Source organism: Pituophis catenifer, unplaced genomic scaffold, assembly GCF_029215685.1.
Source record: "Pituophis catenifer annectens isolate HBS135680 unplaced genomic scaffold, rPitCat1.0.hap2 SCAF_1, whole genome shotgun sequence".
In the NCBI taxonomy this organism is placed as follows: domain Eukaryota; kingdom Metazoa; phylum Chordata; class Lepidosauria; order Squamata; family Colubridae; genus Pituophis; species Pituophis catenifer.
The window spans coordinates 77,650,670-77,664,461 of record NW_027256881.1 but is presented as its reverse complement, the minus strand read 5'-3'; the positions used below and the strand labels follow the sequence as shown (position 1 = coordinate 77,664,461).

The following is a 13,792-nucleotide window of genomic DNA, read 5'->3' as shown; positions in this document are numbered from 1 at the left end:
TTCCAACCTCCTTCCCTTTACATTCTGCATTATAATACTGATACAAATACAAAATATGGCCATATTTCATTTATTTGCTAGTTATGCAGGGGTCTGACAGCTTGCTTTCATCAACATACTAGTTAATACAGATGAGAGAATTTCACTGGAATAGGTAAATAAAAATTCATTTAGTCTTCAATTGCTCCAGATTGAACTGCATCTTCATAGCATCCTCCTTTTTCACCTTTACTTTCAGGGTGCAACTTAATAACATCATCAATTCGAAGAATAGTAATTGCTGCTTCTGTTGCAAACTTTAAACTCTTTGTTTTGACTACAGTAGGCTCATATACACCAGCTTGTTTATTGTCACGTGGTTTCCCATTGATTAAATCAAGACCGATCCTTAAAAAAAAAAAATACTGTTTTAAACAGGCATGCACATTTCAAATGTCTTCGATATTCTCAAACCCTGAACCTGAACCCAGAGATCAACTTCAACTTTTTCAACATCAAATGCAACAGAAGTCAAATAGTACTTAGTAGTTCCCTGCAAACACCCAACCATTTTATCATATATTTATTTTTATTGCTTAAATTTATATGCTGCCCATCTCACTGATAAAGCAATTCTGGGAGGTTTACAAAACAGTAAAAAAAAAATTAAAAGAGTTAAAATTAGGAAGACTTTAACCCAAGGGGCTGGACAGCAAGGGGATGAAGCCTTCTTTTATACTTTAAGCCACCTCCAGCAGAGGGGACCACGGGCCCAAGCCATCTGGCAAAGCCATGTTTTAAGGCCATTCCGGAAGGCCAGAAAGATGGGAGCAGATTTCATTTCAGGTGCCAGAATGTTTGACAGAGTAGGAGCTGTAATATATGCTAAGAATAGGTAAAATGGAGCATTAAAAAATTGGAATATTCCAAATAACAATGGCAACTTCTGGTCAGGGCCTGCTGATCCTTCTAAGATTCACCTGTTTTCCAGAAGTTAATGCCTCAAAGTGAAAACTATTTTTGAAATCCCAAGGGAAAGTTTGTTTCAAGTTATGTCCAGAACATAACAAACCACTTCTATTTTGGTGGATTAATTTCTTGGAAATCGCCAATCCATGCACGGAATTTGACTGTTATTCAGAAAGAAACTAGAACATTCTGGAATTATCAAGAACACTCCACACATTAAAATCTAGATTTTGCACACCCAAAATACATATACCACTCCATTTCTTCTGATAAAGCAAGCTATAAACCAGCTATATAAGACCAAACACCAACTCTTGCTTTAAACTATATGGTTACTTTACTGTATGCTAGCATCTTAAAACTAGGAATCATTTTAGCTTAGGATGCTGAATGTTCATGCCCAATTCTGATTCATTCAACAAGATTAAGCAAACATGCATAAAATAAATCAATATTCTAATCTTGCCATCAATTCTATGCACTTACCACTTCAAATTTTTGCGATCCGGATTCACTTGCGCTTCGTTGTGAAATGCTCTGAGCTTTGCAACAAGATCTATAGCATCTTGAGCAGCATTAACTGCTAACGTATTTGGAATAACTAGAAGAGATCTTGCAAATTCTGCTATAGCAAGCTGTTCCCGTGACCCCTAATTCAAAGAAAAATTCTATTAATATTTAAGCTAATGTATGATAAAATAATGGAGAGACAATGAAGCTACACTTGCTGGATGTGCTGAAATGAAGACTGGACTGCCACCGGACAAAGCGTTAGTATGGTCTGCACCAAGCAGGAAATAAGGACTTAAATGCCCCCTCCAGTCCCACTTCTATAAACTTTTCAGATATAGATAGCACTGAATGTTAATCAAAGTCTGATTTCCTAAAAAAAACAATTTAAACTTTAAATACTTACCATGCTGGTTGCATAATTTTCTAGATAAATGGAAAGTGCTGCTTCAACTGCACCACCTCCTGGTACAACAGACTTTGACTCTAGTATTCTTTTGACCACACAAAGAGCATCATGCAAAGACCTCTCCATTTCATCACACATGAAGTCATTTGCTCCTCGTAATATAATAGCAGCTGAGGTCCGTGCCTTAGTACTGTTTCAGAAAGAAAAAAATCCTTGTGAAATAATTATCAAACTATAAATCTCTAACTTTGATGGTAGGGAAATGCTAGAATTGTGTGTCCAAGTCCATCAACAAAGTCAAGACGTTTACTGTCTCAACGTTTATAGGGGGACTAAAAGTAATCTATCCCACGCGTATAACTGCTCATACAATTTGAAAATAGCATGGCAGCAATTAAATGGGAAATATTTTCAAAGGTTACAACAAAATGCGTCTATTACAAATTATGCAAGATAGGTATATCCTTACTTTTTAATTAAAATCAATTCGTCATCACAAATTCGTTCTTGAACCACCTCTTCTGCTTGTCCCAGCATTGATGCTTCAAAAGTTTCTTCACCTTCCAGATTTGCCAGATTAGAACAAACGATGGCTAATACAAGGTAAAAAAGATTTGACAAAATCACCACAATTTTATATATCTACTGGTCTGAAGGAACATTAACAATTTTATATATCTACTAGTCTGAAAGAACAGTAGTAATCATCTACATCAGCGGTCCCAACCTTTCTGGTTCTGCACAGGCAGCAACAGCAGCAGCAATGGGGTGGGTGGAGTGGATTTGTTTTGCACATGTGCACCCGTTGCGCAAATGTAGCTTTATGCGCTTGCACGCTCATCCATTGCTTGTGCAGCCCGTTTCCCAACAGGCTATGGACCAGGGGGTGGGGACCCCTGTTCTACATAATTAAGCTCTTTATTGACAAGACATATAAACCGTGATCATATTTAGCAATATCTGTAATTACCTCCAGAAGCCTTAGCAATACGTTTAAGGTCTCTTTTTAGAACTCTGCGTACTGCCATAGCACCAGCATCCACGAAGTATTTCAGACACATATCATCAATGCCTCCAGTGGTCAAAATAACATTTGCTCCTGTAACTAAGATCTTCTGAATTTTTTCTTTAGTGATGTCAGCCTCTCTGCATAAGAAAGTGCATACTGATTAAATAGAACTATAAACTTAAGTTCAAGTTAATTAAAATAGTTGAGAAGTGTGTCAAAATAATACTTTAACCATGCCTTCCTCAAAAATCAAGCGTAGATGAAATCTATTTCTCCATTATGACACTGGATCTTTTGGTTAATTTTCAAGACTAATTCAAGGGAGACATTTCAGAATACTATCAGTAACTAAAAGAGGCATTACTAACTTTTAAAAATGAATTTACCAGGCACAGGAATGATTAATTTAGCTCAACCAGATCTTGCAAATTAGATTAATGTAGCTATTGGATATAGAAAGAATGATATTTGACAGAATACTGTCATATTCTTAGTCAAAATTTGTATTCAAGATGCCATTCTCTTAGTAAGTGTGGGACAAATGATAGAAATATATAGATTTATTTATGTTTCCTATTTCAAAGCAGCCCATCTGCATCATTTTAGTTAAAAAAGCTGTCTATAGAATACCTCTGTCTAATCTGATCCAGTTTTTCTGGGTCTGTGATTACCACCTGAACACCAAGCTTCATTTTAGTTTTCTGTAGGCTGAAATCAAGGCATGCAATTTTAGCATTAACTATTCTCTTGGGCATACCTAAAAGAAAAAGAGAAATAGTCTTAAGATTCTATATAAAACTTTAATGCATCTAAAACACAGTGATACTTTCTTTTCATACGTATCCCTCAGTTTACTTCTATTCACTTTAATAAGTAGTTTTTAAAAATTGACTTGTATATACTTTCCCAAATGGGAAAGAGGTCCACTCGATTATAAAGTGAGGGTAGACTGAATAATCCATCTTAAAATATTTGAAATTCACCAAAGTTTCCAATATTTTGAAGACGTATCATTGCATACATCAAGTGCATCATATTTCTGCTTAATTACTACTAAAATGCAAAGCTAAACATTCAGAGAGATCATCTTGCACAATCATCAATTTACTAGAAAATTTTCTTCCCAAAGAGATGTATAAAAACAATTATTTTTCTTGTGGAAAGAAAAAGTTCCCCCAAGTCTTCTGTTCACCATAGGTGAGTATGTTTATAACCAAAAATTTCTGTGTTCAATTCTGAATCCCCCACCTTTCTCGGTCTTTGAAATATCACTTTCTGCCCTGGTCAAATCTTTTCAGGCAATTTATGGAGGGAAAGTTAAACTGAGTATTAAGTTTAAACTTATACCTAACTAATGCCTTACTCTGATTGGGAAAGTACAAACTTAATTTAGAAAAGCAAAGGGGATAACCATATATCTGAAAATACTTGCCTCAACTCTATTACAAATGTGTAAACTAATTTCAACCTCTATGTTGTTATACTATTTCTTCTAGTCAACTTATCAGTCAAAAATACAATTTCTAAAAACTTGTTTATACACAGATATAAAACTGTGTTAACTTTTAAAATTATGTCCATTTACTGCTTTATTGGGGGGGGGGTGATCTTACCTTGGGAGCCCACAATACAGTTTAATGCATAGCCATTTACAAGAATACTCTCTTTCTGACTGCGACCATGTGCCTTCAAAACATTGATAGAACTGATAGGATAATGTGGTTGTCCCTTTTGATCTGTGTATTTTACGGCAAGTACAGCATCTACTACCATATTGGCAAAGAAGTCACTGTCACTACAAGAAGACTGTTAAGGTTAACATAATCTAATACATGAAATGTAAATCCTATATGCCTCACAACACTGAGAATTACAAATGCTAATAAAAATGCCATTTTTGTTCAGAAATTAGATATTTCAGTCAGTATCTGATTTCTACACAATACCCATTCCTAATTTTTCTCTGTGAAAGGATACACTCCTATGATTTTGGATGACATTGATGTTTTTGCTGCATTAATAAGACAGTCTTTGCCCAACTCATCTGAGTTAATAACCAAATTTTCATTGATGTAGCGAACTGCCTCCCTGTTGGGGAAAAGAAACTCAGTATTTTCACAGAATCATTGAAATGCTTTCAATTTAGAAATGTTGATTAAAATACATATAATAGGAGTGTGCAAAACGTACTACCTTCAGGGAACGTCATAAATTCTATTTTCTTCCAGACTATACGGTTCTGGCCATTCTGGTGAGTGGACCAACTATTTACTTCTGGAGTTTTCCAGAAGAAAAGAGAACCAGAATGTTCTGTCCCCCAAACAGTAAATTGTGTACAAATTAGAAAAATAAAATATCTTAAATTTACATTTTCAATGGCCTTGCATTTCCATGCTTTCTAATATTTTAAAACGTATCACTAAACATTTAAAAACGCACATCTAAATAATTTTTAAACAAAGCATATCATTTCTATAGTGCACTTAATCATTAAACATAAAAGCTTCAAACAATTTAAAGATTCATGGGCAAATATAGATCAATTCTATATTCTAGCAAAATCCCTGTTATGCTGTCAAGATTGAGATATGCTGCCATCATGACAGATATTTTTTTTTTTTTTTGAATTTCTATACCGCCCTACTCCCGAAGGACTCAGGGCGGTGCACAGCCATGAAATAAAACACATAGATATACAAAATTTAAAATCGAATAAAATGAATTAAATAAATTTGGCTGAATTAATACCCATAATTTAAAATACCCATATTTTAAAATCCATTAAAATTTAGAATTTACACTTAAAAAAAATAAAAAATAAAAAATAAAAAAAAACCAGGACCAAAATACTGTGGTGTAGAGTTATAGACTGATTTATATAAAGATAAATATTCATTTGGCCAAAGACCAAAGGATAAAATGGGGACGATACAAAAATTGTTCCCTGTCAATGAAAGCCAGACCATTGTTGGCTAACTTGCCCCCAAACCCTTATGCTTTATTGAACCACAACTGGGGTATAGGTAGCACAAAAAATTCTAACATATCTCAAATTGTATTTTAGCTCTCAAACATCATGACAGTAACAATCCTTTCTTTCCATTGGTAAAGGGGAAAATCCGTACTGACAAAGCACTGTGTACCATCTTTTACATGCTCACTGATAAACACCTGCTTGCATCTACGTCCAAAACTAGCTTTCCAGTTGCAGATAAGAGCACTCCAGCAACATAGAACTAACAGTGAAAGGGCTCTCTCTATTTGTCAGTTAACTCATCACTGATAGGAGAGATCACTGATTCAAACATCACTGATATTTGAAAAATAATTCTGCGGACCATCGATATTTGAAAAATGCTACACTGATTAAAGAAAAATGCATTAGCTGAAACTTTGAAACTTAATTGTAAAATTTCCCATTATATTTTATATAATTTCTCATTTGAAGTAAATCAGGTCTTACTTGCAAGCAAGACGATATCCACTAATGACAGAAGTTGGATGAATTTTCTGTTTTACCAATTCATCTGCATTTTTCAAAAGTTCTGCAGCAACAATTACCTATGAAAGAGAACATTTAATTTAAAACTACTCTGTGAAAAAGTTACGCCCTTGATACAAACAGTAAAAAACAAAACAAAAATTAAAAACCCACATAAATTTCATTCCAGCAAAGACATTCTTGAAAAACTTACAAGTTGCATTTGCTTCAGGATACAGAGCTATTCAATTTACTCTAACACATGGTCCACGGTACAGGTGTATAGAACTTTTTGTTTTGAATACTGTTGAGCCTGAAGCTGTGCAGAACATCTCATTTTTTTGGAACTTTTCAACATTGAGAGAGCTATATTATATTCCCTATGATCATGGAATATAATCAAAAATTAAGCAGAAGCTGGGGAGGTAGGATGAACCAGCCAGGACAAAAAATAATCTGAAAATAATTTTGCCACATTGAAGGCAATGAAGCGCACAGGCCTTTAGTTGACATTTTAGATGTTCTTGACTGCAACTAAAAGACTGAGCCAGAATAGCCAAGAGCATAGGCATGTACTTGTAAAAATATCCCAAGGGGACCTCTCTTGGGAAGACTACCCTAGAGTTACCTTGGGAGCCTAAGAACATTTTCTGAATTTAAATTCTTGCATCACAAACTATTTAATCCATCATTAATAATTTAAAACAATTGATTACTTGTCCTCAAGTTTTGCATTTCTTTTAGCAGGGTGACAAGATTAATAAGAAAGCTCTGGCTATAGACAAGGAATTAAAATCTATTAGCTGCTCATATTTGTCACTATTAAATTGTGATGTTGATCACATCACAAATAAATAAATACATGCTTTCTTTTTCTGAAAGTAGCCCTTCATTAGCTATAATTAGGACCAGCAACACTGTCACTAAGTGATGTGGTCATAAAGCACACTCGCATGACCACACCAATTTACAAAGCCATATCCAGCTCCAGTTGTTAGGTGAATCTCATGCAGTTGCAACATCACAGTCCCATGATCACCATTTGTGATCTCCTGCTGACTTCTGCATTGACTGTGCTTGTTGGAAGCCAGCAGTGAGAATCATAAATGGTAATCATGTAACTCCAGAACCCCGTGACCATTTTAATTGTGAGTCGGTTGCCAAGGACCCAAATCGTTATCACGATTGCAGGGGACACTGTGACCATCACAACTTGAAAAACTGGCCATAACGATCGCTGCTGTCCTTGTCAAGAAGGAGGCGAGAAGGGAAGCAAAATGGCACGCGGCTCGAATCTAGCCGCCGAAAACGCCGTTTTTTAAAGTGATGAGCCGTCAGATGACTAAGAAGGCTGCGCCGCTCCCCTGGAGGGTGCCAAAAGCCGCAGAAGTAAGGCGAGGCGAAGCAGACAGTTAGGAGTTTGCCGAGCCTTGCAGGGACTCCTGGCCGCCAATTTCTAATTAATTGGAGTGCGAAAAAAGGTGGAGGTGGTAATTCCGGCGATCCGGCCCCAACACACACACCAGCGGCAATTATAATCACTCGGAGTTGCCAGACAGGTAGTGCTCCGAGGAATCAAGAAGGCCAACGGAGGGGAGTCCCCTGGCAAATCCCCAGGGAGTACTCACCCACCGCAGCACTATTAGTAGTCAGTCCAGAATTGAGAAAATTTGAATATGACAAACCAAATTATGGAGATTCTTCAGCCAAATTGTCAGAGCCAAGGAAAAACCCAGTCTCTTGCTTTGACAGAGTGAATGAACTGGGGCTTAGCCAAGCAAGGGAGGAGTGGCCAAGGATGTTTCTTAAAGAAACAGTCACCCAGTCTGGCAATGAAGCTGAGGAACCAACCCATAATTTGGATTCTCCAGGCAGCGCGCTGGAGAACTCTCCTTGTTCAGCATCTCCTTGTTCAACAGTCGCTGAACAAATGCTTGAGGACAAATGCATAGAGTTAAAATTATTCTATAATATGTTCTGCCACTTCATATAGGAAAAAGATAGTTAGTCTTCTCCTTCAGACTTTGGCAGTTATTCCTTTATCCCATAAGCATAGCCATTTATTTTGTAGAAGAAATAAATGGTAGTTAAATGGGAAAGTTTTCATTTCATTTTTTAGAGGCAAACTTAAGTAGCCCTGAAATGGATTTAGAATTTCAACTTCTCTGAAGATACATACCAGTTCTTCGTATCCAAGTGAAATTGTATTTTAACTGAAGACAGTGCCAGAGCTAATTATGCTGTTTTGGTATAATAAGTTAGTGTTTGTCATTATTAAAAGGGGCACAAATTAATTTCAAAAACTTTCACTATAAAATAAAAGTTTTAAATACTATTAATGCTACTTCAATGTTGATATGGTCATGAGAGCATACAATATACCCATACATACCACAGAAGTAGTTCCATCTCCAACTTCTTTGTCTTGCAGTTCTGCTAGTTCACACAGTACTTTTGCAGCAGGATGTTCTACTTCCAACAACTTCAGGATAGTTGCACCATCATTAGTAATAGTCACATCCTAATATTCCAAATACACAGAAATCATGTAGTTTAATATCGATTGGGATCGAGGAATAACTGCCTTTCAATTAATGATGTATTTAGCTATTTAACCATCACGTAGCTGTCTAGCAATCCAACACTAGGTACTGCTAAATGATAGCTTTGTATAATCTACGCCTTAAAAATCATGGTTTTGTCAATGGGCCTGGTGATTATAAATGGAGACAGCCAATCAAGTGGCTGATTTGATTGTGTTGTTGATGCCATGGGGGGCGGGGGAGTTATATGGTGGGTTTTTTAAATATTGTAAGCCACCCAGAGCCACCTATGTGTGAGTTGTGTGGCTATATAAATTTATTAAAATAAATGTGTAATATGCTACTGTCCTTATTAAGCTCTAGAATTATCCCACCCTTATTTTTAAAATATACCTAATCCTCCCTTTTCCTATTTTCCACACAAACATTAACCCATGAAGTGGGCTGGACTGACTGTGACTTGCTCAAAGTGATAGAAAATATTTTCCTGATATGGAAACATCACTGTGAAACTACCTCTATCAAACTGAAGCCAAAGAAGCAAAGGAAAAGAGAGGGAGGGAGCATCATGACATCTTTGGCTAATGCCTGGAATACTACTGACCAAAAGTTTATTTTTATTTTATTCTATTTATCCTGTTTTTGTTTATTCTTTCTATTTTTTTATTTTAGAAATACAGTATAAAGGTAAACATAAATGTTGACTTAGTGAGCAGTCCAAAAACTGCTACCAAGGCCTTTTTTTTTTTTTTTTTTGCTATTCCAGTGCAAAAGAAGAGGCTACTAGTTTGGCTATTTGGGAGTAGATTTCTGAGTATCCTAGACTACTTTTTTGACACCTATGTGACGACTACATATATAGAGGTAGGGGTAGTTTTCTTCTTTCCCAGATCAGGGAGAGGTAAAGAGGAATGCTGGGGTGGAGGAAAAACCCTGCCTATCCATCTTCCCACCATATTAGTTGGCTACCTTGAATAAATGATTACTCATCTTCCTACTTTTAAAATTAAGACAATTTTTTTTCTACTGATAGTTTCATAAAGCAAGATTTACTTACACCAATGTCATCCACCAGCATTTTATCCAAGCCAACTGGACCCAGTGAACTCTTTACAATATTGGCAATTGAAGCAGCAGCTGTAACTGTTTCAAGAAAAGAGATATTTTTCTTCATAAGCAGAATTGTTTCCTAAAAATTTAACTGATGCAATTCAAGTGCTAAATATATGCTTTTAAGTATTTTAAAAATAGCAAATAGATTTGGGCAATAAAACTGGCAATTACTACTTCGAGTTCAACTACTATCTTGTTTACACACAAACGTATTTTGTAGTTGAATTTGAAAATAGACTGTATGCTGTAATTTATACAAAGCAGTAGTTTTATACCCAGGCCATAGTTTGTGATCCAACCATTCAGCTTATCATAAGCAAAATTCAAGCCATTATGAAGACTTTTATGCATAATTAACTTCAGGTTCTTTGCATCATCTCCAACAAAGGAACAACATGATTCAGTCTTAGAAAGACTGTACTTTTCTTTGTAATGCTTTGTTCTGCCATTTCATATAGAAAGAAGCTGATATTCATTCTTCTCCATCAGACTATGACAGACATTTATTTATCCCATAAGGATTATCTCTTATTTTGTAGTTCAAATAAGAGGCAGTACAATGGGACATGTTTAACACCTAGCAATTTCTTCTGGAATTCTTTTAACAAGAGAAATAAATGTATGACAATCCAGTAGATTGAAATATAAGAGCACCCTTTTTAAAAAAAAAAATCTCTTATACACACTTGGATAATCAAACTCTATTTTTACATTGTCTCTTAACACTAAACAAGAGATTCATAAATGCATATTGCCGTAGGGTCCAGAGTAAAAGAGACAGCATTTACAGAAGTTTTCTTCTCTAACATGTAAATAAGTAAAGCAGTCCCATAGTACAGCTGGGCTCTTGGTAACCACATGGAAACATGCTATTTGCTTAACAACACAAAAGTGGTTTGGTCACTGTCTTTGTCCTTCTAAACTTTAGAACTTTAACTGCAACACAATACTGATATTTAATAATCAAAATAAACCCAGTCCAGTTATTTTCTACAATAGCCTGCTCTGCATATTATTTCTTGCAGGAGCAAAGTAAGCAACCTTAGATACCACTATTTAAGTAGAAGCTGTGGCAAACCCCTTTACAGAACTATATGTCTCTGAAACATCTTTCAGAAACAGTTAATTTAAACACCTCTAACTTCAACAGAAGAACTAACATTCTTCATGACATATTTTAATAGGACATAAAGGAGTATCAGACTCTGAAAAAAATATGGTGTAAAAGTTAAGGACCAAAATGTTTCAACTACCAACTTACTTTTAAACTGAATATATTCGTCATGGTTTCTACAGTAATTTTAAAACGCTCACAGGCCACTGATAGCTTATCTTCCCCCCAGAGATTCTGCATCCAGATGGGATTAACAACACTGCTTCTCAACTGCCAGTGCATTACAGGTAGTCCTCCACTTACGACAATTGAACCCAAAATTTACGTTGCTAAGTGAGAAATTTGCTAAGTGAGCTTTGCCCCATTTTATGACTTTTCCTGCCACATTTGTTAAAAGTGAATCACTGCAGTTGTTAAATTAGTAGCACGGCTGTTAAGCGAAGCTGCCTTCCCCCACCCTTGACTTTGCTTGACAGAAAGTCGCAAATCGGGATCACATAATCCCAGGACACTGCAAACGGTCACAAACCTGAGTCATTGTGACCAAGCATCCAAATGCAAATCTCGTGACCATTCGGGCGCTGCAACGGTCACAGGGGTGAAAAATGGTCACAAGTCACTTTTTTCAGTGCCGTTGTAACTAAACCCTCATACTCCTTCATACGGGGCGTGACTCAAGTTCTCCCACGTGGGAATCAGGGATAACCGTATATGTCAGTTGCAGTGCGGGCAGAATCGGTCCGCAGTTATCTCAGGTCTAAATGGAGCCCAGCCAGAACCGAACAGGCAAAAAAAAAAAAAAAGGGGGGGGGACCGTACTGTTCCTCATGCGGCCCCTTCTCCCTCACCCCCCACCATCAACTGAACGAGACGCCGCCACCCTTCTTCCCTTTCGGGTTAACCAAGCACAAGTGCGTGCCGGCCGGCAACCATTGCTTCCGCGGCGCCGACTTCGCACCCAGACCCGGCCCTATCCTGCTCGGGACCACGGCTTCAGACAGCATGGCTGGCCTCGTTGGATGGCCGCGCCCACGGCCAATTTTCCACGCGCCACAGACCAACGGCGAAGGAACCGTTAACTCTGTGGCGGTTTAAAGGCCCGAGGGAAGCTTTCGAGAGTTTACCGTTTTGTGTCCGGACGTTTTCGCCGGTGCCCCGCTCCCCAAAAACCGCCAAAGGCCCCTCCAGCGCCATTTTCCCGGACAAAGAGACCGAGGCGGGAACGCGCACGAGCCTGCAGGGATTGCGGACGGCGAGGCAAGGCCTTCTAAGAAGCTCCGCCCCCTGGCGACCTATAAGCCTATCGGTGGATTAGACGCGAATCGGCCGCCCGGGAGTGTCGTAAAACCAGCGTGATTTGAAGAAAAAGGAAACCAACTCCCCTGTGCGGCCCGTTGGGTCTTGGAGGACGATTGGTGATCGGGCAACACACGACCCGCCCCTTTTTTCGCGGAACAACCAATGAGGACAGATGGGGTCAATGTGTTCTAGAAGATTCTAGCGAGGGTCAAAGAAGTCGTTTCCTTCAAAGGGCGTATGCTTGTGCAAGCGCTGCTGCCAACTGGCGGGCTCGCCGTTTAAAAAGAAACAAAAATAAAAAGAATGGTCAATTGAAAAGTCTTCGTTTCTTATAACAGCTGATCAAATCTGACCAAAGGGGTCCATTCCGCAAAGGCTTTTTAAAACTCTGAAATCAGAGAAGCTCGGTACATAACGTGTTAAAAAAATGCGCAATCACGTGGTCTGTTCCCAAGTCAAGGTTGCACCGGATACGAACGAAGTTGTTTCCTTTGAATCTCACGAAGATAGAGAAAAAAAGGAAATTTTACATATTTAGAGATCCCCAAGGGTTCATTAGTCTGATATATTTGGATGTTTGCAATTTCAGCTGCCACGGTTATTCTTGGGGAAGTTGTAAGATCGTATACAATAGGTCTGCATACAGACCCACAAGGACCACACAGCCAGCTTTCTCTGACTCCGAATTCTTTCTCTTTCTTTCTCTCTCTCTCTCTCTCTCTCTCTCTCTCTCTCTCTCTCTCTCTCTCTCTTTCTCTCCCTCCCTCCCTCCCTCCCTCCCTCCTTTCTTTCTTCTTTCCCAAGTGTGACTGGACACACAAGGAATATGTCTTTGGTGCATATGCTCTCAGTGTACATAAAGAAAAATAAAATACATTCATCAAGAATCATAATTTTTGCCCGATTAAGAAAACACTGGATGATTTTCTAATATGGGGGGGGGGGCAATACTATGTCTCAGCAGAATCACTCCCTCAATATTGCAAATTAAGGGAGAGGAAATCGAAACATTTAAACGTTTTATAAGTTACGAACTTTCATCTTCATTATGATAATTGAGAACCATTTCGGTGGTGTAGTTAAGGCATCGGGCTTAAAAAGCATGAGTTGTGGTCCTGCCTTAGGCACAGAGCCAGCTTGGGTGACTTTGGGCCAATAAAACGTCACATTCTGTAGGAGGTTAGTGGACATCGATAGTTATTATTGCATTGGATTACCTAAAAAGCACCTGAAGGCAGGACAAGAAGTAACGGGTTTACTGATACTAACAAATGAATCCACGTTTTGATGCAAGGTATCCGCTTGTTTGCACTTCACTTAATTTTACTTCTTTTAGAAGCCTCTATATACCTATAAAATTTGCTGT

At 37.8% G+C, this 13,792-nt stretch overlaps 1 protein-coding gene and 2 non-coding genes across 3 annotated transcripts; all 3 read right to left on the bottom strand.

Moving 5' to 3' along the window:
• Window positions 1–49: 49 nt before the first annotated feature.
• Window positions 50–12,369, bottom strand: TCP1 (t-complex 1). The gene is made up of 12 exons (XM_070932620.1): window positions 12,252–12,369; window positions 9,958–10,043; window positions 8,750–8,878; window positions 6,340–6,437; window positions 4,854–4,964; window positions 4,490–4,671; window positions 3,507–3,633; window positions 2,838–3,013; window positions 2,337–2,460; window positions 1,865–2,057; window positions 1,435–1,598; window positions 50–387 (listed from the first exon to the last, which is right to left on the bottom strand). The coding sequence occupies exons 1-12, from the start codon at window positions 12,319–12,321 to the stop codon at window positions 171–173; spliced, it is 1,677 nt and encodes a 558-aa protein (XP_070788721.1). The 5' UTR covers window positions 12,322–12,369; the 3' UTR covers window positions 50–170.
• On the bottom strand, window positions 8,324–8,456 carry LOC139309149 (small nucleolar RNA SNORA29). Its single transcript, XR_011599807.1, has one exon. It is a non-coding gene; the product is annotated as a small nucleolar RNA SNORA29 (small nucleolar RNA).
• Window positions 10,445–10,580, bottom strand: LOC139309150 (small nucleolar RNA SNORA29). The gene has a single exon (XR_011599808.1). It is a non-coding gene; the product is annotated as a small nucleolar RNA SNORA29 (small nucleolar RNA).
• Window positions 12,370–13,792: the final 1,423 nt, after the last annotated feature.

What these genes read in the sequence shown, in the direction of transcription:
- TCP1 (XM_070932620.1), bottom strand. Translation starts at nt 12,321, where the DNA reads ATGGCGCTGGAGGGGCCTTTGGCGGTTTTTGGGGAGCGGGGCACCGGC. An exon ending in CTGGATCAGATTAGACAGAG is followed by an intron (nt 3,014 to 3,506) that starts GTATTCTATAGA and finishes TTTCTTATGCAG; the next exon opens with AGAGGCTGACATCACTAAAG. An exon ending in AAAATTATGCAACCAGCATG is followed by an intron (nt 1,599 to 1,864) that starts GTAAGTATTTAA and finishes TCTTTGAATTAG; the next exon opens with GGGTCACGGGAACAGCTTGC.